This window comes from Haliotis asinina, chromosome 2 (genome assembly GCF_037392515.1).
Source record: "Haliotis asinina isolate JCU_RB_2024 chromosome 2, JCU_Hal_asi_v2, whole genome shotgun sequence".
NCBI lineage: Eukaryota > Metazoa > Mollusca > Gastropoda > Lepetellida > Haliotidae > Haliotis > Haliotis asinina.
The window spans coordinates 48061140-48088854 of NC_090281.1; the positions used below are offsets into that span (position 1 = coordinate 48061140).

The following is a 27715-nucleotide window of genomic DNA, read 5'->3' on the forward strand; positions in this document are numbered from 1 at the left end:
TACAACTGTACCAGCTGTGCAGATTACGTTTTTTAATGTCATCATTCCCAACATGGAACAGTACCAAATCCTCGAACATAAACACCAACATTGTTGCCGCAGAATGTGTGTCTAAATTTACCTTGTTCAAATTTGAGATTTGAACAAGGTCAAAGGTAGCTGAAGCCCGACACGGAAAACCAGAGGTAAAAAATCTTTCTTGAGAAAGAAAACTCTGGAACCGTGTTCCCTCAAAGTATGCAGCGCTACCTATTCTACTGGAGGGTTTACAGTAGTAGACATGCATAGTACATTGTCACAAAATGTACGAACAGTGAAACATCCACATCCTGCTCCAAAAGAATGCTTGCTCCTCTTCTGTCCATGGAATGTCTTCTTGGCAGTCGTCCTGCCTCTGGGGACTTCAGGGTCCATTTCCGCCCCCAGGACAATGGCATCCATGCTCCTGATAATAAAAGTAAACATATTTTACATCATTGGTGCTATGTGTATTAATGCAAAATATATGCCTCCAAGAGATAAACGGCTCAAACATGAAACTAAAGTTGTGTGCCGTAGAGGTCATTGTAAACAAGGAGGCATGCTATGTTTTCTCTAAAAGATCGTTGGGAAAAACACAGTTGCTTCCTTCGGCGACGGTCCTACTAATAAAGGTAAATAATATTCTACATCATTTATACTTACCACACAGTGAGTGTTGTTTTCATGCCGCTTGTAGCAATATTCCAGCTATATCATGGTGAGAAACAACACATATAGGCTCCACACATCATTCCCATATGGAAAATCGAATTAGGATTGTTTGGAGCATCAAGAGAGAAAGCTTTAACCATTCAGTTATTCGACAATCCCCATAAATTTAAATGCAAAACAAACATGTCGGGACCTGAAAACAAAATTTAATCTAAATTTTAAATTGAAACATTGAAATACTTTACCAGCAGGTGGCGGCGCACTCGGCCAGTACACTGACTCTCAAAGTGACCATCCGGGACTTGCTTTGTCTCGATCTACCTACTGAAGGGCGGAATGGTGGGTTAAGACTTAGTTATGCCATCTATAGATGGAATCGTACAGGGCATACACGAAGAGGGGCCCTGTCTACACTACCACCTAAATCTACCAGTCAAGTGCAGTCAACATTGTGCCTACTGGGGATGCTGAAAAGACTGGGACTACAGAGTGTGCCAACCCTAAACTAGTTGGGTTGCTGTAACAACCATCCTGACTGTACAATCAGGCCCTAGAACTGAACCTACTCCATGTACAGTCGGCGGGGGGCTACGTGGAGGGCGGACCACCATGAGACAAAAGCTCATCCCATCGGTCCCTTGAAAAGCCAGTGTACTAAAGTCCAGGTGGAAGGATTTAGAGGGACACAACACCAAATCCAGAAAGTGCCAGGGTTCCTGCGTCTGAAAGAAATGAGCCATGCATAAGCATCATGAATCACATTCCTCGCATATGTAGATGGGTTTAACAGCAGCGAGTAAGTGTGGTTTTCTGGCGTTTTGGGCAATATTCCAACGACGGGCCTCAGAAGTGGGCGTGAGGCATAGTGGGACTCGAACACTGGCATTGAACATGGCGATGAACAACTAGGCTACACTACCACACCTGTTTACATGCAGAACCGGTAAGAGTCCAGTCAGTCGTAACCCTTCCAACGGTCCGTAATGATATGTTTACCCCTAACAGCATTGTCCGTTATGATCCTATCCAACGATGGTCGGTCACGTTTGTCCACTGGCACCAAAAAAAAAACTTCCTACTTTCTGTACAAATTCCCTCCAAAACCCACTGACCATATACTACTTACGTTTACCAAACTTACTCATCAAGTTCTACTGTGATGCCAGGACCCCCTATCATGTTCGGATGTTCCCTTTCCACGACTGAAGAGCAAACCTCTCTACAGTACATGAAATAGTCCGATACAGTTTCTCTAGATGTTTCCAGGACTCTCCCATCCTTATCACAATCAATACTGGTCTCTGCTTGTCTCTGTGTAGCTCATCTTATGAGCGAAACAGTAAGTGAGGAGAATAGTCTTAACCAACGACAAATTGGAACCAGAAAAACATGTACCCCTCCGTGCAGGAACTTAGATTATTATTAGAGTTTTTGCATAATTTTGTGTTGCATTGAAACCTGAACGAAACGTGTTTACCTTTCCTGTTAATACCATACGTGCGAGTAAGTACTTGGCGACAGTTAGGGTAGTGAGCTTGTGCTGGTAAAACACTGTAGCGTTTACAAAATTCAACAGTGCTCTCAGGAGTGCGCAAGTTAGCCGACAACGTAAACAAATTAATGGCGACGGTAGCTCTGACCGTGGGATCAGAAACTGAGGGCTTGTTAGGTGCAACTGCAGTGGGTGAGGAGGATGGCGCAGCAGTTAGAACAGTGAAACAAGAGCACGTGCAGTACGTAATGAGCGTGAACTTAGACCAACCCAACTTCTTCTTAAATTTCATTTAATTTTCATTCCCTGGTTGGTAATGAAAACCAAGAACATGATTTGAAATGATGATGTTTTTAAACAACTTTCATCTTAAGTTGAATAACAGTCTGAGAATGAAATGTTCAATTGGCAAGGTAAAATTATAAGAATTTGCAATATTAATCTTAGCGGATTCGAAATATTAATTTCACAATGTCTGGTTTACGTTTTGTTTAAAGTGAGAAATCATCTGAACATCGGACACCACCATACATGCACATGAGATACCACCATAACATTCACGAATACACACATCACCGGCATTACATGGGTACACCACAACATCCACCAATGCACGGGTGACCACCACCACATGCACCACTACATACAGACACCACAGCCGCCGACACAACATGGGACGCAACACAGCCACCACTAATTGCGACACAACTACATCCACCACTACACCACTGGAACACCCAAACTACATCTAAAAAACTGTATGCATGTCATCATCAAGATATGGTGCCATGGTGGACACTGAAGTGTTTTAGCCCATCATGTTCAGTGGTGGGTTTGTTCATCCTTTCCTTCTGCAAACTAGTTCTAAAGATGTGTTGTGATGCGACATGCATCCTAGGCATCCTAGACAAAGTAGGATCATACCATTTGAATGAATTATATTTCTCGATATGGATGAATTTGATGTTAAAGGAATATGCATTTAAAACCACGATATTGACACCTAGGTGATTTACAAATGTTTAAAGTACATATGATATAATCCCACTTTTGCGATATTAAAAAAAAACAAACCAAAAAAACAAAAAACAACAATATAACTTAAAACACATGACACGTGTTATTGATAACAGTATTTCATTTTCATTCTTTATACCACGTTTCAGAGCTAATTCTTGCTCCTAGTCAGCTATTTCTTTCGAGATGATAAGATGTTATATTTACTAGCCAGTGTTTAGAATACCTCTTGGCTACATTTTCAGCTTCATGTACTTTCGCTGAATCAGCTGTCACGTAGATACAAGTCTTGGTGTGTGTGCATCTTCCAGTCATCGTACATTGTAGGTTAAACATTTGTGGATTTAGATCTGGTTTTACATAATCGTAGATTGTACATCTGGTTATTCAGATTTACATCTAAATGGTCGTAGATTGTTCATTTAAGGATTAAATCTGGTTAGGAATATTCGTACATTGCCTATGCGTGTATTAGGATCTGGTTGCAGATAGCAGAACATATAGATTAATACATGTTTTATATAATTGTATGAAATTTCGATTTATTCTCTTATAATCTAAAGATATTCTTGTGAAATTCCGATGTTTTAAGGACCTTTCTTGTGTCTTGTTCCAAGGAAGGGCCTATTCGGTAGACTGGATCAACTGCACAAAATGAGGACATAATAATATAGGACTTCACTAAATGCGAGAATTCTTGCTTTAAAAGTAACAGTTTGGGGGATCGAACCTACACTAATTGTCAAAACGCTTCACTCACCCACTCAGCTATTCTGGACGTTGGGATTTGATGGCCGCGTTGTATGTGTGTACAATCTGGAACATTCTCTGACATTCACAGATATTGCACTGAAGTGTTTTGATCCGTTTCCAAAGTGTGTTACTAAGACGCTGTCAAGTGTATTGACGATTTGATTTGGGACGGTTATATATTCAAACTGTCCACAAGATATTATGACGACAAAATCCTGATTGTCGCCTGTGTAAATGTAGTTGGTGAGTTTCAGATGACTTCGGTAAGACAATTCCCATTGTCCAATGTTCTACTTGTTCTAAAATGGGACGGAGTGAACACACTTTAAACAAGACTGCCATATCACGAACGGAATCGCCGTACTTCAAACTTAATGAGAATGTGTGCAGACATAATATAGTTGGACATCAGTTGCAGTACGTTTGTACACAGTTTCCACCAGGTCAGCTCGGCATTATGCTGAATACGTATGTCCTGCAATTTTATTGGAAGCAGAGCAAGAGTACAATGAGTTGGTGGAGCAAGAAAGTTCCAAAGCTCAAAACCATGATCTTAACGACAAATATCAATCTGCCTACAGGAGTGCACATAGCACAGAAACAGCACTAAACAGTGTTCTGGACAAGATCAGGATGTCTGTAGATGACGGTGACATTGCGCTCCTTTTTCTTTTGGATCTTTCATGCAACACTCTGCTCACGTCTCCGAATCGAATACGGCTTGAACAACACAGTCCTGGACTGGTTCCAGTCATATCTCACAGACCGAACACAGTCTGTACAAATCAATGCTTAGAGCATGTCCCTTGGTGATGTTGATGAAGCGCAATACAAATACCCTTATCATTTATTATGATTACTAAAGGAGGAAACGAACAAGAACTTGTTGGGTGAGAAACTGGCTTTAACCTGAGAGGCCAACAACTGTGGAACAGTTCACCAACTGACACAGGATCTCCGCCTTGATGATCATGAGTCCTACAATTTCTTGAGAATCAACCCACCCATGTTTACTGAAATTCTTGAATGCATCACCCCTTCATTAAATAGGATGTCTTTCTTGATCCACTCTCATTTTTCTGTAGAGGCATGGTGATGTCGATGTTGCCATCTTGAAACTGATAACGGAAATAAGAATGGGCTGGGTACTTACAGAAATCAAACCAGGACATGTCTGCTATTACCACTGCACACGCTAGAATCAGAGTGAGAATGTAGTGCGAACGAGAAGAGGTGTCTGAACACGAGCTGGTTGAGCCAAGAAAGAGTTAGGGCTGGTGGTGCTTGTTAAAAACGTGGTAGGTCTAATTCAGAACGGATATAAACTGACTAAAGACGGATTTGAACTGCTTGAAAACGTTGTTCACATGGCTGAAGGCGCATTTCTTCCCAGTCTGTACGTAATAACAATTGTCTGGGGATTGGGCACAAATGAGCTAGACGTACTGACAACTGTTTATGATCAAACGAGCATCGTAATTATATAATCATTACACGTTCTATCCCGCTTATTCTCTTTTTACGGTTATTGTTAAGACGGGTCAGGACGTCCTAAGAAATACAAATGTACCTTGGTGTGCATGGCCGGACCAATAGAACTCCATCGTTCGTTCGTGTGTGCGACAAGACTAGACTTGAGAGGACCGCTGATTTGCCCAAGTGTCTTGGTAGTGGTGTGATTTTACCAACAATCTTGAATTCTTGTGCCGTTGACGATCATCTTTGAATTGCTCCCCTACTTCGACCGGGCCTTCCCTGGCATACCTGTCCCGAAGAGCATCAACTCTTAATGCAGTCAGTTCAATACCGAATTTATCTCAATGCATATCAGCCAAGTCTCCAAATTTTGAAGCAGTTCCCTTTGTGCACATTTGCCATTCCATTAACTATATGAAGAGCCAGCATTCTCTCCTCTGCTAGTAGACAATGAAGGACCAAACACTCCCTATTAAAGTTCCTCTTGCAAACCGCATTTCATGTTTTTTCTTGATGTTCCATCTGAAAAAAACAGTATTAAAGGAACACCAGAAATGTCAATGTGCTAATCAGGATTGATGGAAAATCCATTCAGTCTTCCAAATTAATGACGGGTCATGTCTGTAACTCACTCACTCACTGCAACAGGAGTTGTCCCAAAGGATATAATTCACAGCTTCTTTTATGTGGAACAAAGCAAAAGGATTAATATCATATGTAGTCAGCTGAACTCTTCCAAGACAAACTTTTGGTCACCTTTACATCGATTGAACCTGAAACTGAAAATCTCCTGTTCTACACTGATTCCCAAAAAGTCTGTAAAGCCCAGGGACGAGAAGCTCCACACAACAAATAGGTCACAATTTTGATGTTCACGAAACAGTCTTTACATCATGTGGACAGGTTTCTAATGCTATGTTTGCACCAAATAATATAGTGATGCCTGTAGGTGAAGTATTGACATAAACTCCCACCAATGTCCAACAGTCCAAAACGTCTTATTGAGCGAGTTAACTACCATGTACATGTGTGGATACAACCAATTCCTTCACCAGTTGGGCCTGGTTGGAGCGTTTGTGACGGTCAGCTTATCCCTTTTGTGATGTCGAGAGATTCTGCTCCCCGTGGATTGGTTGAAATGACGTCGAGTAAATACAAGGTCAGCATGCCAGCAGAGAGATCTATGTCAATGGAGATGAACTGATTTATTGTGCACAGAGACATGTCTTTTTGTATGCCAGGTGATTCTTGCCCGAACAGCTTCGACTTCTAGATGACTCCAATTCTGACATAATGTAACATATGATATGAAATAAAGTGAAGAGGAGAGTTAATTGTAAGCTTCTGAATGTATCAAAAGTGATTAAGAGTTACCTGACAGACCACTTTGAATAGCTACAACAGGGCCGAAGTTATCATTTCTAAATTAAGGGAGCACTATCAACATTAAAAGAGTGGTATATCAATACGTTTATGCATAAAAAGTAACCTGTAAAACAATTATAGTGGGCAGCTGTAGCCCTGCTTCCCCGACCCTGTACATCCCGTGCTTAGACGTAGTTATCGGCCTTGAAGCTTAGTTTTCTAATACTTTGGATGATGTTATTTCATCAACTATTTTAGGCAAATGACGCTTTCATAAACCATACCATTTAAAATTTGTTCTTTTTCAATACTGTATAAAACATTCGACATCAAATGAATTGCTTATTTACATATCAGAACAAACTTAGTCCTCTGCTATGCATAAGTAGTAAAACTACAATGGCGGCCATCGTGGCAGTAACTTTGAATTCTGGATAATATGAAACAATTCCATATAGCATGCTGTCACTCTAGAAGTAAACAGGAAATAAAAAAACTGATTCTAGCTACAAGAATAAAGTAAACATTCAATAAATAAATCACCACCACACATTGGATGCAAATGGACACATTCGGTATTATTTTTTTTGTAAATTGAGAAGGCAACAAGATGGCGGCCCAAGTTGCAGCTATTGTGATTATTTTTAGAAGCAAAAATATTTCAAATCAATTCTACATCCTTAACAACACACAGGAGTCAAAATGAAAGTGATCAGATTGATAGTAGTAAAACAATCCGTGATTAACTTTGAGATGTTGTCAGGCAGCAAACCAAATGTCATGAAAATGCTCACAGGCCCCCAACACATAAAATGGCCTGTGAATAAACAACTGATGCCACAATCTGAGAGTATTAGAGGCCTTTTCACGAGCCCAAGACATCATCCTAACTGAAATAGTGCCAAACCTAATCAGTACTGGGGAGGCTACGAAATCCTATTTCTAGGCCCCTTTTGTGATTCCCCTCCTGGACTATTAAACATTACACTATTTATCGACGTCAGATTGCACGTTATGCTGTCTAACGACGTTAGAATGGACGTTACGCTAGCGCGTTATTCCACACTGTTGAGTAGAGGAATGGTGTAGAGAGGAATAACTGTACCATTACAACGCTATTCACGTGCTTCCATTCCTTCAGACCAATGGACGTCACGCCATTTTTCAGCGTAATATATGTGCGTGCATCGACGTCTCAAAACAAAATTCATTCATCAGTAACTGTAGTACTATTCTGTAACCATTATGTGTACAAAGGGGATGAATTATGAAGCGTCTAAATATCGAGTACAAACACACACACACATACACACAGACACGCAGACACACACGAACACACATGCAATATAGGCAAACATTCACATTATTTGTGTTTGACGATTACAATAAAATCCTAGGCATGTCAGTCTCTGTGGTCGAAGACCGGGCTTGGTGGGCAGAGTTGCGCCCCTTAGTCCTTGCCGGATCCGATGCTCACTTTTCTCAAAGCCATATATTGCTCCATTGAAAATCTAAACTGCTTTCCACGAACCCAAAGGTGGCAGGTTGTAGTCTGGCTTACGAGACAGTGGAGTTTGTTGGAGTTTATTCCCTTTCCCTTTGCAGATGCACCTGTGTGACATTGAAAATAGCAATTATATTCAGTCTTTCGAAGCATTTGCCATACAGCATCGGTCCTCCAATTCGGGGTCCTATGGCATGATGTTTACTGTGTTCCTATCTAAACCAATTATCTCTGGACTTCACGGTGTTGGGACTTGTGTCATATGTAAAACAACGCGAGGCCCAGTTTGGCAAAAGTCAAAGTAGTAAAGCACAGAAAATCAACGATGGCTCCAGATGTTAAGCTGAGAAAACCTGTATTGTTCTTCCGCTGACACCGGCAAGTCTCACATATTCCTATGAAGACATATTGTGAATAAATAGAGTAATAGCAAATGTTTTGGGTGTTATAGTTCCCTGTGGAAGATTAATACGAGTCAAACACATCAACAATGGACCACACCTCCCCATCGCAGCATGAGGCGGTCACAGGCCATATGCTATATAACGAATTATGGAAATATGGAAGGCAAATATGATCTCAACTTGCCAAAACCTTATAATGTACCTCAAGTGATTTCTTCATATTATGATAAAAATAGGTATCCGTGATCAGACACAATAATTGTTCATCAAATTTTATTTGAATTGACTTGTCAGGCATTAAATATAGCAGAACAATGTGTAACAAATTATACAGTATTCGATAATTTTTAAGAAAATAGTTCACAGGATTATTAAGCGTAGGACAGTGATTAAAACGATCGCTCGTCACACCAAAGACCCGAGTTCGTTTCCCTGCATGGGTACAATTTATGAAGCCAATGTGTGGTGTCCCGCGCTTTGATATTGCTGGGGTATTGCTAAAAGCTAAAAGTAAACTCGCCCACGCTTGCATGAACTACCTGCTTTACACATACCAGAGGCTGGTGGCCAGGAGAGAGAGGAGGAGGACTAATCCACCAGCTGCTGCACTAACAAACATAGCCTGAGTCGCCAGTCCTGGAACAGGCATAGATCAGCTAGCTTACGTAGGATAGTTGTAATACAATCACGGCATGTCACACAGTTGTAAAATATCGCAGTAAAACTTGGAATAACTCACCCTGTGCATTGCTGCACTGGATGTGATATTCAGATTCTCGACATTGTCTGTAACTAACAGACACATCGTCAAAGTCGCTTTCATGTCATAACCGTTCATTTTGTCCTGGAACCAAAAGATTTGGGGGCGTTGTGGGTGAGCTGTCAATGGCACTAGGTTGGTGATCCAGCAATCTTGAGGAACCGGGATCGAACCCACCTGTGACCGGATGGAGTCAACTCTACGTGCAGACTTTTCCGGTGTTGTCACAGCCCCCAGCTGCAGTGTACAGTGCACAAACTGTGCACGTAAAAAAAAACACGAATCCGTTGGTAAATAATCAGACGGTGATCGCATGAATACATGCAAAAACCTAGTTGCGGGTACAAGAACGTGGAGTAAAACTTGGACAAAATACTGTGACTATGTGTTCTAATCCATCCAGTTGTTACCCGTGAAGGTCCCGGGGTAGAATAGGCCTTCAGCAACCCATGCTTTCCATAAAAGGCGACTATGCTTGTCGTAAGAGGCGACTAACGGGATCGGGTGGTCAGGCTTGCTGACTTGGTTGGCACATGTCATCGGTTCCTAATTGCGCAGATCGATACTCATGTTGATGATCACTGGATTGTCTGGTCCAGACCCGATTATTTACAGACCGCCGCCATATAGCTGTAATATTGCTGAGTGCAGCGTAAAACTAAACTCCCTCACTCACTTCATCCAGTTGTAAATGGGTAAAACGTCAGGATGGAAAGTCACATTAACTCGATGCGCTTTTGTCTGCAACAGATGTATGGTCCAAAAGGAATAGAGATTGACAATATCATGTGCAGCTTGAGACTGACATCCAAAGATAGAGGATATAAACACAAAGCGCCTTCGACTAGGTGAGCTCGATACTGGATCTATATAAATATTAGCTTAATGCATACAGGCAATTATGTTTATTATGGTGTTGTGTATTCGTTTAGCTACCGTCATTTGCTTTGTTCAGTCTGGTCGGTTTATGAATTATCATTTGTTGAGTGTATTATGTACTTGATCTTTCTGCGATTTCAAACGATAACAACTGTGGTCAACGTTTAAAAAACCTTTTCTAAGACCATTTATATCACTGGTGTAAGACAGGTGATTATCCGTCTAGTGAAATAGTACTCTTCTGTCCACTCTGTCGACGCCTTTGCGTACTTAGTACTACAAGCACCAATGGATAATGATACTGCTGGACTTTCTGCCACCAGCAATGAGAAATCCGTCCGCATGACGTACGTACAAGACGATTATCCATTGCTGACTTGGCAAGTTTATCCTTCTCAGAGTAAATGTCGTGCTGCCGTGAAATAATCACAAAGACTTAGTTGAGCTCTGGGTATTGAGACAAAATTTGAGGTGAAATCGTATAGTACTTTTTATCCGGCAGGATATCGATGCAAATTATAGAGGTCATATGAAAATTTTGGGACTGCATTCACAGTATAAATAAACATTGCGTCACACCAATCTGTCGGCGATCGTGACCTGCTTAACGATCGTAGAACCTTATGGTGATGTCAGTGCTTTGATCCAAGAAAATGTCTAGTAATGATGGATGGAATGACGAAGCAAAAACAAATATTCTTACGGAGATAACAACACCAGTTCCCCGACCGACTGTCAGTGTTAGCGGAAACCAGGTTTTTCGTACCTGACATATAAAGTGTATATGTCGTTCAAAAGGTTAGTAGAGGGTTTTTGAAGTACCACACGTTTGTTGTGATTTTTCATAAGTAAGCCAAGATTTTTTGAAAACAATACGTGTTTTAACATAAAACACTAGATGACCTAGTCAATTGAGTGATGAATAGAAAGTTGTGTCATCGGACTTGTGACGAACTTATTACTACGCACATATTTGTGACGTCATACATATCTTGAATATTCCACATTTAGTTTCACACTCGTGTGTTTTTGGATGATTAATATCACGTACAAGAATATGCACTGTTTGTTTGTCTCGCAAAGGCTCGCTAAATACGATATTTATTCCTAATGCAGGATATGAACCATCAAAACACACACATGCATGATAACCTACTTCTTGCTATTCACACCTCTTAGTGGTACTGTCACTCAAAATGTGAGTGGCAAATATCAGGATGAATATTGTCATATGCATGTTAAGATCATACATACCACTGGTGAAGGTCGGTGTTGCTGTGACATGAGCAGTTGTTGAAGGCGCAGTTGTGTATGCAGTTGATACTGGTATTGATGATGAAGCTGTTGACGTGGTTGTAGATGCTGAAGTTGTGAATGTGGATATCGACGGAGACATATGCGTTGAGGTTGATGATGTGGACGTCGACGGGGATGTAGGTGTTGAGGCTGTCGATGAGGACGTGTGAGTTGAGGTTGCAGGGGTGGGTGTGGGCACTGAGGTTGTAGACGTGGAAGTAGGTGAGAGTCTTGAGGCTGTGTATGTGGACGTGGGTGTTGAGGTTTTGGAGGTGGATGTGGAAGCAGACGTAGGTGTTGAGGATAAGGTTGTGAAGGTGGATGTGGACATGGGTTTTGAGGTTGTCAATCTGGACGTGGACGTAGATATTGAGGTTATGGACGTGGATATAAACGTAGGTGGAGGTCTTGAGGTCGTGGATGTGGACATTGGATTTGAGGTTGTGCATGTGGATGTAGACGTACATATTGAGGTTGATAACGTTGATGTGAACGTAGGTGGATGTGTTGAGATTGCGGATGTCGATGTAGACGTCGAGGTTGTGGATGTGGATGTGAACGTAGGTGAAATTGTTGACGTTATGGACGTGGGTCCTGGTGAAGGTGTTGAGGCTGTGAATGTGGATGTTGATGTGGACGTGGAAGTAAGTGTTGAGGCTGTGGATGTGGACATCGATGGGGTTGTAGGTGTAGTGGTTACGGATGTTGACGCAGATGTAGGCGTTGAGGTTGTTGATGTGGAGATAGGTGAGGGTGATGAGGTTGTGGATGTGGACGTGGGTGTAGGTGTTATTGGTGTGGACGTAGGTGGAAGTGTTGAGGTTGTTGATGTGGACGTGGAAGTAAGTGTTGAGGCTGTGGATGTGGACATCGATGGGGTTGTAGGTGTAGTGGTTACGGATGTTGACGCAGATGTAGGCGTTGAGGTTGTTGATGTGGAGATAGGTGAGGGTGATGAGGTTGTGGATGTGGACGTGGGTGTAGGTGTTATGGGTGTTGACGTTGGTGGAAGTGTTGAGGTTGTTGATATGGACGTGGAAGTAAGTGTTGAGGTGGTGGATGTGGACATCGATGGGGGTGTAGGTGTTGATGTTACGGATGTTGACGTATGTGGAAGTGTTGAGGTTGTTGATGTGGACGTAGGTGTTGGGGTTATGGTTGTTGACGTATGTGGAAGTGTTGAGGTTGTTGATATGGACGTGGAAGTAAGTGTTGAGGCTGTGGATGTGGACATCGATGGGAGTGTAGGTGTATATGTTACTGATGTTGACGCAGATGTAGGTGTGGAGGTTGTTGATGTGGATGTAGGTGAGGATGATGAGGTTGTTGATGTGGACGTGGGTGTAGGTGTTATGGGTGTTGACGTTGGTGGAAGTGTTGAGGTTGTTGATATGGACGTGGAAGTAAGTGTTGAGGCTGTGGATGTGGACATCGATGGGAGTGTAGGTGTATATGTTACTGATGTTGACGCAGATGTAGGTGTGGAGGTTGTTGATGTGGATGTAGGTGAGGATGATGAGGATGATGAGGATGATGAGGTTGTTGATGTGGACGTGGGTGTAGGTGTTATGGGTGTTGACGTAGGTGGAAGTGTTGAGGTTGTTGATGTGGACGTGGAAGTAAGTGTTGAGGTGGTGGATGTGGACATCGATGGGGTTGTAGGTGTTGATGTTACGGATGTTGACGTATGTGGAAGTGTTGAGGTTGTTGATGTGGACGTGGGTGCTGGGGCTATGGATGAGGATGTGAAGGTAGACGTAGGTGTTGACATTGTGGATGTAGACATCAGTGTAGGTGTTGTGGATGTAGAGGTAGGTGTAGTTGTTAATGTTATGAGTATGGAAGTGGACGTATGTGGAGGTGTTGAGGATGTGAATGTTGACGTGGACGTGGATATGGACTTAAGTGTCCAGGTTGTGGATGTAAACTTCGATGGATATGTAGGTATTGATGTTACAGATGTTGACGTACGTGTAGGTGTTGAGGTTGTGGATGAAGATGAGGACGTAGGTGTGGGTGTTAAGGTTGTGGATGTGGCTGTAGGTGCTGAGGATGTGGACGTGAGTGGAGATGTTGAGGGTATAGATGTAGGTGGATATGTTGAGGTTGTGGATGTGGACGTAGGTGTTGGGGTTATGGTTGTTGACGTATGTGGAAGTGTTGAGGTTGTTGATATGGACGTGGAAGTAAGTGTTGAGGCTGTGGATGTGGACATCGATGGGAGTGTAGGTGTATATGTTACTGATGTTGACGCAGATGTAGGTGTGGAGGTTGTTGATGTGGATGTAGGTGAGGATGATGAGGATGATGAGGTTGTTGATGTGGACGTGGGTGTAGGTGTTATGGGTGTTGACGTAGGTGGAAGTGTTGAGGTTGTTGATGTGGACGTGGAAGTAAGTGTTGAGGTGGTGGATGTGGACATCGATGGGGTTGTAGGTGTTGATGTTACGGATGTTGACGTATGTGGAAGTGTTGAGGTTGTTGATGTGGACGTGGGTGCTGGGGCTATGGATGAGGATGTGAAGGTAGACGTAGGTGTTGACATTGTGGATGTAGACATCAGTGTAGGTGTTGTGGATGTAGAGGTAGGTGTAGTTGTTAATGTTATGAGTATGGAAGTGGACGTATGTGGAGGTGTTGAGGATGTGAATGTTGACGTGGACGTGGATATGGACTTAAGTGTCCAGGTTGTGGATGTAAACTTCGATGGATATGTAGGTATTGATGTTACAGATGTTGACGTACGTGTAGGTGTTGAGGTTGTGGATGAAGATGAGGACGTAGGTGTGGGTGTTAAGGTTGTGGATGTGGCTGTAGGTGCTGAGGATGTGGACGTGAGTGGAGATGTTGAGGGTATAGATGTAGGTGGGTATGTTGAGGTTGTGGATGTGGACGTGAGTCTTCGTACTGATTTTGTGGATGTAGACATAGGTGTAGGTATGATTACCGTAGATGTGGACGTTTGTATAGGGGTTGAGGTCATGGACGTGGACGTGGACGTGGACGTGGAAGTGGACGTGGTTGTTGAGGCTGTGGTTGTGGTTGTGATTGTTGACGTAGGTGTAAGTGTTGAGTTTGTGGATGTGGATAGGAGTGGAGATCTCGAGGTCGTGGATGTGAACGTGGCTGTAGGTGTTGATGTCACGGATTCGGACGTCGGTGTAGGTGTTGTGGATGCAGACGTAGGTTTAGGTGATGTTGTCATGGACATAGGTGTAGGTGTTGATGTGGATGTTGTCATGGGAGTAGATCTTGAGGGTGTGGTTATGGACGTACGTGTAGGTGTTGATACTATGTATGTCGACGTTGGTTTACTTGTTGAGGTTGTGGACGTACGTGTAGGTGTTGAGGGTGTGAACGTGGACGTCGGTGTAAGTGTTGAAGTTGCAGACGTAAGCTTGGGTGTGAATGTTGACGTGAGTGCAAGTGTAGGTGTTGTGGTTATACATGTGCACGTGGATGGAGCTGTTGTGGATATGGATGTTGACGGGTGTGCAAGTCTTGATGTTATGGATGTGGACGTGGATGGGAGTATAGAGGTTGCGGTTGTAGATGTGCTACAGGTTGCACAGCAAGTGTTGATGTAGGTGATATTGGAGTGATCACATCTTTCCAGGGAACAAGGCGTATTCCGTCTGTCATCCCCATACTCACAGCCTAGAATACATCGAAAATAACAAACAAATACCACAATATAGAACGTCAGAAAAGAAGAATATCCGATCTAAAATATCCTGACACACGAAGTCCCGTTTTGGGGAAAGGAGCTGTGAAAATTACATAGATGGATGATTAATAAGGGGAATTTGTAAGTGATATTCCCGCTTAATTTCATATCTAAATAATCAGTAAAGACTACGCAAACCACTGGTCGATATTAAGAACGTCACCCAAGTTCACCGTGGCACATTCTCCATCACAAGGGATAAAAATTTCAATGTCAAAACTGTCAGGGATCTTTTACCACTGTTAGTGGTTATTTAATCATTGTTTTTGAATGGAAATGGATTTCATTGTTGAATTTTCAAAAACATACTGTGTAGATAGATGTATTTTAATAATTGGTAGTTTCGTTTTGTAAATAGAATTGTTAGTGGCTGTAGAAATATTGTAAAATTCTTGTCCTCGTGAGAGGGTACGTAAGTTCCAAAACGTTCGATGTAAATTCAAGTCTACCGAGTCGTAGTATTCTTGTTGTTTAAATTTTGGCTAGCACACTGTACAGTCGCCAGAGGCTGTGGAGATAGTGTAAATCCAAGTAGGGTCCATGCAGGAAGTTAAGGTACTCTAAGTCCCCATGGTCCCTAATATGGTGGTGATCTACCTTCAGTTGTTGGTGATCTGTAGCCTGTCGTATATTGTATTGTCCACATAGTGATATTAGCATTAACTTTCCTCGCTAGTTTTAATGATCATTGTGATATTCTAGTTGTTTTACTGTTCTTCGTCGGAAGGTTTTCATAGTAGACATATATTTCATTTTAGTATTAAATGTTCCCGTCGCGATATGACTGAAATATTGCCGATGTGACGTTAAATATTAACTCACTTACTCACCGTAGCACAATCAACCTTTATATCTGAATATACCCTATTGTTTAATACTAAACATACCAAAACGCATCTAAAGTACCTTCGTCGTCCTTGTAGGAGGCGCATGTCTCACAACAGAGGTTGAAGTTGTGCTCGGTGTAGCATAAGTATTTCTTCTCTGGTGGAATGTCCCTGGCACAGGTGCCAATGCGGTCTCCGTATAAACAGTTCTCTGAAGTAAGCGAATCAGTGAATCATTTGGGGTATAGTTTTAATCCGTTATGTAAAGCAGAAAACAACATAACACATTAACAGCATTTTCCTTACGAGAATAATATTAATTACCTTTATAGTGAATCAAAATTCAATCGTGTTCATGTGTTAACATATTCCTATAACTTCGTCATGAATTGTTGTCATTCAAACCTTTTCTTACAACACCTTAGGCAAGACACGTTTCACGGAGAGAACATTGAAGAGTAACAGTAACTTGACGGTAAGAGCATACATGCAGGGTAGAGGAGTCATGATTTTATGAAATTAGTCTTTTTAACAGCAGGTTATGACAAAACTGAACTAAGTGTGTTTTAAAAGATTTTGGCAAGGACGGATAAGATGGCTGCCAAAGACTGTGTTGGAGGGACATTCCACAGCTAGTAGCTGCAAACGACGAATACCAACATTTTCAGTGACATCCGGTAAGATGATTCCACCAAGTGAACTCTATGGAAAATTGACAGGCTCAAATGTCATCCTTTATTTCTCAGTTATTGTTGTCCACGTGTTGTTCTAAATTCTGTTCCTTGAAGTACATACATCAGCAAACGGTAAGTGAACGTATAAAGAATAGTATAGTGGAATAGTTTCATTGATTGCATCTGTTTTATGTGATAAACGCGTGTCGCGTAGAGCGATATAGTTCAGCAAGACACCATCACGACACGATTCTGAACTCATTCATTCAAAAATGATCCAAGACCACTGAAAGGAATTGGCTATTTAGGACACTGCACATTGTCATGTATATTAGACAAGGACGTTTCGCATGTTCGTTTCATTTTGAGGGGGGACTTTAATTCAAGGGCGGGAGACCCTTGAGATTTCATCATTCACGATGACAACCAAGATATACTTAGTTTGGAAGACATGGAATATTATTCTGACACCTTTCAGTATCCCAGATAGATGTATTGGAGGATCTTAGTGTCAAATGGAGTCAATTTAGATGAGACTGAAGTTGTACTTTTTAGAAATGGAGGCAAGTTAAGTTTTTTTTCTGAAACATGGTTACTTGGCAATAAAATTATTAAGACATCAACACAGTATAATTATCTTGGGTTAACGTTTTCAAAAGGTTATGTTGGTCCAAAGGTATTGAAGTTCTTCTTCAAACAATATCTAGTTTACGTTAAACAATTACAACGTATTTTCAGAATAGTCCTTCCTCAGTTTAATTCAAGATATTTGATGTGCAAATTAAGCCAATCTTTCCCTATTCTAGTGGAGTATAGAGTCACTCAAAGATTGAATAGATCTAGCGTTTTCAAGTTGGGGTTTGTAAATATGTTATTGGTGTAGGTAGCTATGTTCCTAATGTTGCTGCACTTGACAAGTGAGTTAGATAAGGCTTGTTTGTTGATATCACTGCCAATTCATAGATATCCTAGGCCTAGCTACCTTCTCCATAAATCTTTACATGACTGTAATCGTGTTACATGGGCTTCAAAAGTTAATACATGATGTATGTAACATTTCTCTTATGGTTTTGGATTTGTTAAGAGCTCTCAGGACCTTGGTCATTGTTCTTTATTTCCCAGTAAGTTTGTCCAAAGATTTCAAGATTACCACCAGCAAGATTGTTTTCTAACGTATGTGAATCAAATACGTCATGTTTCGATCAAGAATGTCAATCTCTACTTACAGATAAATACTATCTATCTACTCCTGTAAACACAGAAAACGTTTATTTTTGCTAAGACCTGGTGACCTGCCTTCAAGGATAACCGTTAGTAGACGTTGTGGTATTGTTCGCGATGAACGATTTTGTAACTTATGCATGAATGGTTATATAGATGAATATCATTTTCTGTTAATATGTAAAGTTTACTCCATTTTAAAACATACCTATATTCCTGAATATGCATATCCTTCTATTAATAAATTTAATGTGTTATTAAGTTGTGATGAAATGAATATCCTAATCAACTTAGCCAAATTTTAAAAGCTTCTTTAAGCTTAAGAAGTGCTTAAAAGTTTTACCAACCATTTTGTCACTCTCATTATTATTTTGAGTGTGTATGGAGAAGTTCCATTGGACCTAAGGCTTTAATACTGAATATAGTTTAATTTGACATCATGCATGACGTACCTATGTCTTCCTTGTATGAAGTGCAAGTCTCACAACAGAGGTTGTAGTTATTCTCGTTGTAGCATAAGTTCTTCCTCTGGTGTGGAATATCCGTGGCACATGTGGCAATGCGGTCTCCGTATGTACAGTTCTCTGTTGTAAACGAATCAGCAAAGTAGTTAGTTTACACCAACCACCGATATGGCAATATGCAAAACAACCATAGAACTTTATATGTCGTTGGCTAATGTTAAGATATGAGAGTTACGGTCACCTTAGAACTGAGACACCTTTGTACAATGGCGTCCTGGTCTTTCGTAGTTACTGTACTACATTGATTTGTTCTGGTAAGCGGATACTTGGGTTTGTGGCCTTTACACGGAATAAAGTCTGATTAGCATCATGCACGGCGTACCTATGTCTTCCTTGTATGAAGTGCAAGTCTCACAACAGAGGTTGTAGTTATTCTCGTTGTAGCATAAGTTCTTCTTCTGGTGTGGAATATCCGTGGCACATGTGGCAATGCGGTCTCCGTATGTACAGTTCTCTGTTGTAAACGGATCAATGAATTAGTTTACACCAAACACCTATGTAACACTGTACAAAAACACCTTAAACCCTGTATGTTCTTGACTTATTTTAAGATATGAGAGTCACTATCACCTCAGCGCTGAGACATCTTTGTACCCTGGTATTTCGTAGCACTACATGGATTTGTTTTGCTTAGCAGATACAGCATTAAATCCCATTTCCTGATTATTTCCTGACTAAAATAATAATCATTATCTTTGCACTGAATCCAAATCCCATGCCTTCAAACATCAACATGTACTTTGGCAAGTGTTTTGTTGTTGTTAAAACTTAAGGTTTTAAATTAGGTTTAGGTTACACATGTGTTGGAGTGAGAAGGTTCAAGACAACGCAAGAGGGAAATTGATCATACTTTGACTCGCATGTCTCACAACAGAGGTTGCAGGTTTTTCTTTGCAAAAGCGTTGTTAGTGGGAATAAAAAAATCAGTTTACTGATAAACAATCACAGACATTAATTTTGTTTCTATACTCCGATAAAACCTCATTACACAATGTATGTCTCGTTCAAACAAGCACATTTCATGAGCACTGAACTCAGAAGAACGACGTCGTGCATACTAAACTGGATACTTCACGGGGTCATTGCAAGTCGATTTAATAGAAAAATGTAAAGTCTGAAAAAATACTGAAGCAGGAAGTAAACCGTAGACAATTTGTTATTCAGAAAACAGTGCTCCTTTGTAGCACGTTTGTAGATCAATACCTTTAGGCATGGCAATTTTAACCAGTTATCTGTTAGGGGCAGTAGCCCAGTTTTTGATGCATTCACTTGTCACACCCAGATGCCACATTGTGAAATGTCCTCCCCATGTCTGTGTAAAACGTTTCGAAATCTTCACTGAAGATCTAAAAGCTTCTGAATCGTATTTCGCTCTTTGCAACTTTGTAGAGCATGCTCGACTGTATCTCAAACGTTGTGAAATAATAACACCAAAGACTGAAGGTGTTGGAAGTTTGATGACATGTTGAAATGTTGTTTAAGAAAGTGTCACCAAAACACCATTTCCGTAGCTGTCGTTTTACCTGTGCATTCAAGACGCCACATCTGATTAAGGTACACAGTCATGTGTTATTTGTCACGTTGGTATTTCAAGACAAACTACCAAGGTCCACGAGACATGCGTCAATAAACATGGTTAGTTACATATACAGTTTCCGGACAATCCGGACACGTCTTTTGACATTAGCTAAACTAATGCTGGGCCTACTGATGATATGGCGTGTGATTAGAATAAGATCATTAATATAAGATAAGACCCTCCAAGACTACGTTTGACATTTAGAGGATATCATGATCTGACCACAAGTACACATGTGTTCTGGATACAGATAGAGCTATAGAACTCATGCTGTTTCTTATACACGTACTTGCTAACGTTTTGACGCTTTCATTCATGGCAAGTTTTTATTTAAGCTTGTGATTATTCAACGAAGCATGCGCCTCTCACAAATACAAGAAGGCCGTGAAAACACGCTGGAAACAGTATACACGATTTTATCCGTAACAATGGTGTTTTCGGGGCAGTTGTCACTGACTACAAAGGCTGTACTGGAATGAATGTGGATTTTTCTTTGCATCTGTTTATCTCTACCTGAATCATTTCCTTTATGACGGCGACACGTATCACAGCAGATTAACGCAGAGTAAAAATCGTTATAGCAGAGATGCTTAGTAGCAGGAGTGACAAGCTCAGGACAGGTCATATTTTCATGTGAGTGTTGATCACCAAATGGGCAGGTCGCTGGAAGTGTAAAATGTTTCAGATTATTTGAAGTGTTATCAAACCAAGTTTGCAGTTCGATGGCATTTGAGAGATTTATTTTGTCAATCCTGAAGCAAACAAATGCTTCAGCGTCTTTCGTGTCTATTACAGATTTAAAGGATACTATCTTACAGGCGTTTGGAGATGTACCTCTCTTCGAACGTTAACATAATTCTCCTGAAAAAGTAGGGGATGTTAAGCTTCACAGTTCTATATTGTTTGACGGGAAGATATCGTAAGAAGGCATGTAACAGTTTGTATGTTGAACAAAAAGCATTGCCTTTAAATAATTTGTGAGGGTGAAGGTGGGCTTACATCTAATCTACAGATTACATGACAGTGTAACGTCGATGCTTACAGTCTTGTGCGGGGGCATCAACCGAGGACACGCACTCCCCAGAAACACACCACTGTAATAAAATAAGAGAAATGTTCACGGCGATTAAGCGGTGCCATATGTGTGTGTGTGTGTGTGTGTGTGTGTGTGTGTGTGTGTGTGTGTGTGTGTGTGTGTGTGTGTGTGTGTGTGTGTGTGTGTGTGTGTGTGTGTGTGTGTGTGTGTGTGTGTGTGTGTGTGTGTGTGTGTGTGTGTGTGTGTGTGTGTGTGTGTGTGTGTGTGTGTGTGTGTTAGAATTGATCTCCAGCAAACACGTGCTATTAGTAAGAGGCTAGGGTCGAGTGGCCAGTCTTTCTGGCATGGTTTACAAATGTCATCATATCCCAACTGCGTAGATTACTGACCATGATGTCAGTCACTGGATTATCTGGTCCAGACTTGATTATCCAGACCAAGGTCATGCAGCTGGAATATTGGTGAGTTAAACACACAAACTTAAACACAGAATCAAACTATTGCTGACTTTACATCAGAACAGAAACTCCACCTACCTGTCTGTTGCCACAAGTTGTACCGTCCGCGGCGTTGATGCTCCTGCAAAACCCAGGTCGATCAGGGAGGGAACAGTAGAGCCTCTTACAAACACTGTCGCTGGAGTTCATACTCTGGAAACATCATTCCAAACATGATAGATCCGATCTGGAACTATCACATTGCAAGGTTGTACCGATTTGGTTATATTGCCTTATCCAGATAATGAAACTTTAAATATTCATTGCATCAGTGTTACATTATATCACATACATTGGGGCTATGCTGCTAAGTAAATTAAATTTAAAACCACAAAAGAACTTTTCATCAAGGTATGATTCATTATAGTTGGGAGCTGTGAAGATCCTGGTCAGAACTGATCTTCAGAAAGCCTGCTTATCGTGCGAAATTATTGATTGGATTGGGTAATCAGATGACATGTTTGAAGGATGCATTTGCATTCCCTTTGCATAGAGTGAGGCTCATCATATCATTCACAGGATTGTCTGGTCCATACGCGACTATTTTCTGGCAGTATCCGAGGAGTAGGAATATTGCTGGGTGCGGCATAAAACAACAAAGATGTTAGAAAAACAGTGATGGGGACCGAGAGCGGCGATCTACTCATGGTCACGATCACACACAGTCCATGAACTCCAACCAATCAACTAATTTGTACCAACTTGAACCCGTATTGTTCACTTTCGATACCCACCAAGCACATGTAGGAGGCAGGACCATATTTCATCTGACACTGCTCGTTTACGTTGTATAGTTGACCAGGCATTTCGCCGGTGACGTTCGTCACAGACACCGGCTCTAGAGATTCCAGAAGGCAGTTCATGGAAGTGGTATCACTGTGGAAAAAAACTATTTCATGAACTGTTAACATGGAAAACATGTTTAAATTTATTTCTCCTTTTTTTGTGTGTGCTGCTTTACAACGAACTGCTGCAGAGCTACGGCCTGTGAATAGTCAAGTCTTGAATCCATCCATTCATGGCGATGGACTTTAGTAACATCGTCCGCTCAGCGTTCCCTGCTTGGGGCCTGTTTGAATCCGGCATCCAAAAGAGCAGCATACCATCGTCACAAAAACTACCCGCGAAGATCCCGGTTTGAACAGATCTTCAGTAACCCATACCTTGTCTTAAATAACAGGATTGGGTGCTCGGGATCGATGACATAGTTCACACGGCATCGTATCCCAGTTGCGTGGATCGATGCTCATGCTGTTGGTCACTGGATTGTCTGGTCTACTTTAAAATATTGGTGAGTGTGGTGTAAAGCTAAATTAGGTCACTCACTTAGTACAGCGCACCGCTTGTGATAGCCAGCAACGTGGCGTTCAACAGTTCTCGAGTTTAAAAGTTAACATTGGAAAATATTTCTTACCCCGTGGCTAACACCTGGTCCAGGAAGGTCTGGAAGTAGCTGATGGAGCAGTTAGAAAACAGAAAGTAATTCGTTATGCTGACGTTATGATATGGTGAGTAGGTGCTGCTCATGATGTAGTGATCATCCCCAGAACACGTGTTGTTGTATTCCCCGTCATGCCGTGCACTTAGTCTGTAAAAATACACGTGAGTGAGTGAGTGGCTGGCTGGCTGGCTGGGTAGATTGGTGAGTGGGTAAGTAAGTGAGTGGTTGAATGGATGTGTTGGTAAGCCAGTGAGTGGGTGGGGTGGGGTGGGTGGGTCTGCTGGTACGCCAGTGAGTGGGCTTGGTGGGGTGTGTGTGTGTCTTGGTAAACCAGTGAGTGGGTGAGATGGGTTGGTGTGTTGGTAAATGAGTGAGTTGGCGGGGTGGGGTGTGGGTGTGTTGTTAAGCCAGTGAGTGGATGGTGTATGTGTGTGTGTGTGTGTGTGTGTGTGTGTGTGTGTGTTGATAAGCCAGTGAGGGAGTGGAGTGGGGTGGATGTGTGTGTTTGTAAGCCAGTGTGTGGGTGGGGTGGATGTGTGTGTGTTGATAAGCCAGTGAGTGTGTGTGGGGGGGGGTGGGGGGGGGGGGTGGGGGGGTGGATGGGTGTGTTGGTAGCCAGTGAGTGGGTGGGGTGAGTCGTGAGTGAGTGATAGAGTGGGTTTTATGGTAGTCGTTGAGTTGAATTGTGAAAGACAAGGTGGGTGGGTGTCACCTGAATGAATGAGTGAAAAGACAGGAGTAGAGTGAGTGAGTTGATGTTGAGTGTGATATGTATTGAGTGAGTCACTAAGTGAGTGTAGGGGTGGGCGTCTGGGCGTGTAAGCGGTTGGGTGAGTGAGTGAGTGAATGAGAGCATGAGTGGATGTCAGGTGAATGAATGAGTGACTGGAAATCTATTGTTACTGGAACATAAGACTTGCCTTACACTCACTCACTCACTCACTCGTACACCCACTCACTCATACACACACACCCACTCACTCACTCATACACGCACTCACTCATACACGCACTCACTCACTCACTCATGTACGCACTCACTCATACATACCCTTGCTCACTCACTCACACATGCACCCACTCGCTGTAAACGTCCACTTACGCATGTCCCATTTCGTGAGCTGTTACCAGAAGGTCGTCCACCAGATTGTCGGTATACTCCACTAGAGATATGCTGTATTCTGGCCTACTACAAATAGTTCCAACATATGCATATCCTGAAATAAATGTTAACAATGAATAGTAATTACACTGAATCTGAGGCTGAGTCTTCTTGCAGGAAAAGGGATGTTGCTTGGGGCGTCGAAGGTCAGACTTTAACAATGACTGTCATCCTCATAAAAAGACAAAATTATGTTTTACCAAACGAAATCACTCAGGGCAGCTTCTTTGGAGTTGAAAGCTTGACTGTGACTGAAACAGTTTGTTTCATTTTGTTTGATAATGTTTGATTATTATTATTACTTTTATTATTTATGTATCACCAGAGACCATATAATATATTATATGGTCTCTGGTATTACTTAAGTGAATGAGCAACTGAATGGTGCAGAAATTCGCTCGTCGCAATACTCCACTTATATTTTTGCCTTCTGTAAATATGAAGAAAATCTGTTTTCAGAAAGCATGAACAACATCTTCGATTCATCTGTCAGCAACAACGTCACCGTAGACGACCTGCATAATAACGACCAATGTCCTCCTTGTCCTCCTGACAACTGGAAGATGATGATCCATTCTCAATATCCCATTTTGTTTGAAGTTTTAGCAACACTCAGCAATATTTCTGCTTTATGGCGGCGGACAGTAAATAAGTCCAGATCATACAATCCAGTGATCAACGGTATGATCGTCGATCTATGCAATGTGGATACGATGTGTTAACCAAGTCAGAGGACCTGACAATATGATCATTTAGTCGCGCTATGATAAACATGGGCTGCTAAAGATCAATTCTCACTCGGAACTTCACGTCAGCGTCCCAAATGTCCACGTGTGATGCCTCCAATAAGGCATCTATTCACATACCTGTGTAGCAACTGAAGCACGTGAAGACACACCCATCATCAGAACTTACCTAGCAGGTTTTCAGTTCCGTTTGCCGCCATTCTGTATAAATCATACCTAAAACATGAGGATGGAAACATACATATACAGAAGAAATACACAAAACCAATGAAAATACACTGTAAAACACACTGATGCAATTTCCTTTTAATTCGTAGAGGAAGAGTTATATGAAGAGTAATTATAGAAAACTTTCTCGCAAGAAATCTTGAATGGGAGAATGGTATTTAATGTTATGTCAGTGTTATCCGGCTATGTTATGCTGCATATTGGTGGGATAAGGTCTGATATGTGTCAGAACAAGTATAACACGGCAAAGAAGACTGATCGGTAGGGAAATAATACGAATGGACTATTGAAACAAACGCGACTATACCCTTTCTACATCCAATTGAATTTCAAGCTAAATTCTAAAATTTCGACTATATCATGATCAAGACCCAAAAGTGGTGATCAGACTAAAGAGATGAAATAACGCTGATCAAACTAGCATATAGCGGTGCTCAACTGAAAAAGTAGCTGTTTTCAGCCTTACAAATAGCGGTGAACAGACTGAAGAGATGAAATAGCAGTGATCAGACAAACAATTAGCGGTGATCAGACTAGCAAATAACGGTAATCGACCCAAAATAATAGTTGTTTTCAGACAAACAAATCGACAAAGCGTTGAACAGACTAACGCTTCGGTGATGAAATTATAGAGATCAAATTCAGACAAAGAAATAGTGGTGAGCAGACTAAGAAATACTCAGTCATGTGATCAGATTAGCAAATGGCAGTGATGAGACAAACAAAGGGCGGTGATCAGACTAAAATAGGGTTGATCACATTGGCAACAGCGATGATGAGACTAGCCAATAGCGGTGATCAGCTTAAAAATATTAAATAGCGGTGATCAGACTGAGGAGATTAAATAGCAGTTATGAGACTAAGAAGACCGAATAGCGGTGATCAGACTAAGAAGACTTAAGACGCAGACATACGCACTTAATATGAATCATGATTAGTCATAATATAACTATAACTCGCTGACTATAACTCACGTTGTGAAAACAATCACGTGGTCGTTCTCTGGGAACCCTGAGATGTTATTTTTCCAATCTCGAGCACTTGGAAGCAGATTTGAGGCATCTATTTTTGTGTTGTTTGGGTAATCCTCCTTATTCAAGGCTGACTGGAACCAGGCTCCTCTTCCTTGATCCTTTAACATTGCAAACAGTGATTGAGGTCTGCACGTAATGGACTTATGTAACTTGTATAGCCCCCGGTATATACGTTCTTCTAAAAATGACGAGTCTTCCTGAAAGGTTGTCTAGGATTACAATATTAAAAGGTGAGTGAGCGACTGAATGCAGCATTGCTCCTATATCTCATATATGGCGGCAGAATGTATACAATCAAGGACCAGACAATAGATATAAATTCGCACACGCACGCACGGTCGATAAAATTTACGGTTACCATTGTAACACTACATAGCGTTTGTGACAGCGAAGAAACTTCAAAATTTGAAATTATTTTGTTCAATAAAACTCTTGCTCCCTTCGAAAGGAGTAGAGCCGTGAAGGATCAGGGTAGAATAGGCCTTCAGCAACCCATGATTGCCATAAAAGGCCACTCTGCTTGTTTTAAGAGGCGACTGACGGGATCGGGTGGTCAGGCTTTCTGACTTGGTTGACACGTGTCATCGGTTCTCAATTGCGCAGTTCGATGATCATGCTGTTGATCACTGGATTGTCTGGTCCAGACTCGATTACTTACAGACCACCGCCATGAAGCTGGAATAGTGCTGAGTGCGGCGTAAAACTAACCTCACTCACTCGAAAAGAGTATTTACCAATTTATCTGGCATCGATCTTTTCAGGTTCTCAATTCAATCAACGATGAATCACTTACTTCTATGACATATCCAACCAGGTGTATGTTGTACAACGTCGAGGCAGTCTTAAACCTTAAGTTTACCTTGAAAATAAAATAATGATTGCAGAAGACATTATTGTTAGTTTTATGAGGACTTCGTTCACATACCATGGTAACGCTTCGAATGCCTTTGTTAAAGACAGTGACTTACGGCACTTAGATTGCTTTCACAAATGGATCTACTGTTTGACAAGTATTAGATGAGCCATGACCTGTCAAATGACCAGAATTTGCATATATTGGAATCCCCTCCAGAACATTCCATTGTAAACAACAAGGAAACATGTTGTCGTCTAAACATTGCAAAGTTCAATTTCCTCTTGCGAATCGTGTTTTGATTGTTATATCATACTACTTGACACGTGTTAATCAGAAGCAGCATCGAGTTCACGCCACGACAGCGTGCACTGCACGTGCGTAATTCCTGATCTACCTCATGTACCCGTAGCAACCAAGTGTTGCATTCCCTGCCCCGCCTACTTGTCACAAACGCGTTTACTGCGCAGGTTCATCTAATACGCATCAAGCAGTAGAGGCCCTACTCTTCGTAGAACTTCAGCGGG

The 27715-nt window shown here is 41.6% G+C and overlaps 1 protein-coding gene across 4 annotated transcripts; it reads right to left on the reverse strand.

Moving 5' to 3' along the window:
- LOC137273836 (mucin-2-like) lies at positions 1-26341 on the reverse strand. Of its 4 annotated transcripts, XM_067806706.1 has the most exons (15): positions 26276-26341; positions 25243-25289; positions 24268-24382; positions 23139-23312; positions 22459-22600; positions 21764-21877; positions 21234-21285; positions 20705-20854; positions 18935-19066; positions 18541-18672; positions 16273-16404; positions 11598-15296; positions 9259-9340; positions 5526-8407; positions 4472-5073 (listed from the first exon to the last, which is right to left on the reverse strand). In XM_067806706.1, exons 2-14 carry the CDS (start codon positions 25271-25273, stop codon positions 8308-8310), a joined length of 5055 nt encoding a protein of 1684 aa, XP_067662807.1. In that variant the 5' UTR covers positions 25274-25289; positions 26276-26341; the 3' UTR covers positions 4472-5073; positions 5526-8307. The 4 variants fall into 4 exon arrangements, with proteins under 4 accessions (XP_067662810.1, XP_067662807.1, XP_067662808.1 ...); XM_067806709.1 differs by lacking the exons at positions 4472-5073; positions 5526-8407; positions 9259-9340 and adding exons at positions 1-445; positions 939-1415; XM_067806707.1 differs by lacking the exon at positions 9259-9340.
- Between the last annotated feature and the right edge of the window lie 1374 nt (positions 26342-27715).

Coding starts and splice junctions, on each gene's coding strand:
- LOC137273836 (XM_067806706.1), bottom strand. CDS start 25,273: ATGGCGGCAAACGGAACTGAAAACCTGCTAG. Junction 21,878..22,458: donor CTGCCTCCTACATGTGCTTG/GTGGGTATCGAA, acceptor TGATGTTTCCAG/AGTATGAACTCCAGCGACAG. Junction 20,855..21,233: donor TGATGCCCCCGCACAAGACT/GTAAGCATCGAC, acceptor TTACACTTCCAG/CGACCTGCCCATTTGGTGAT.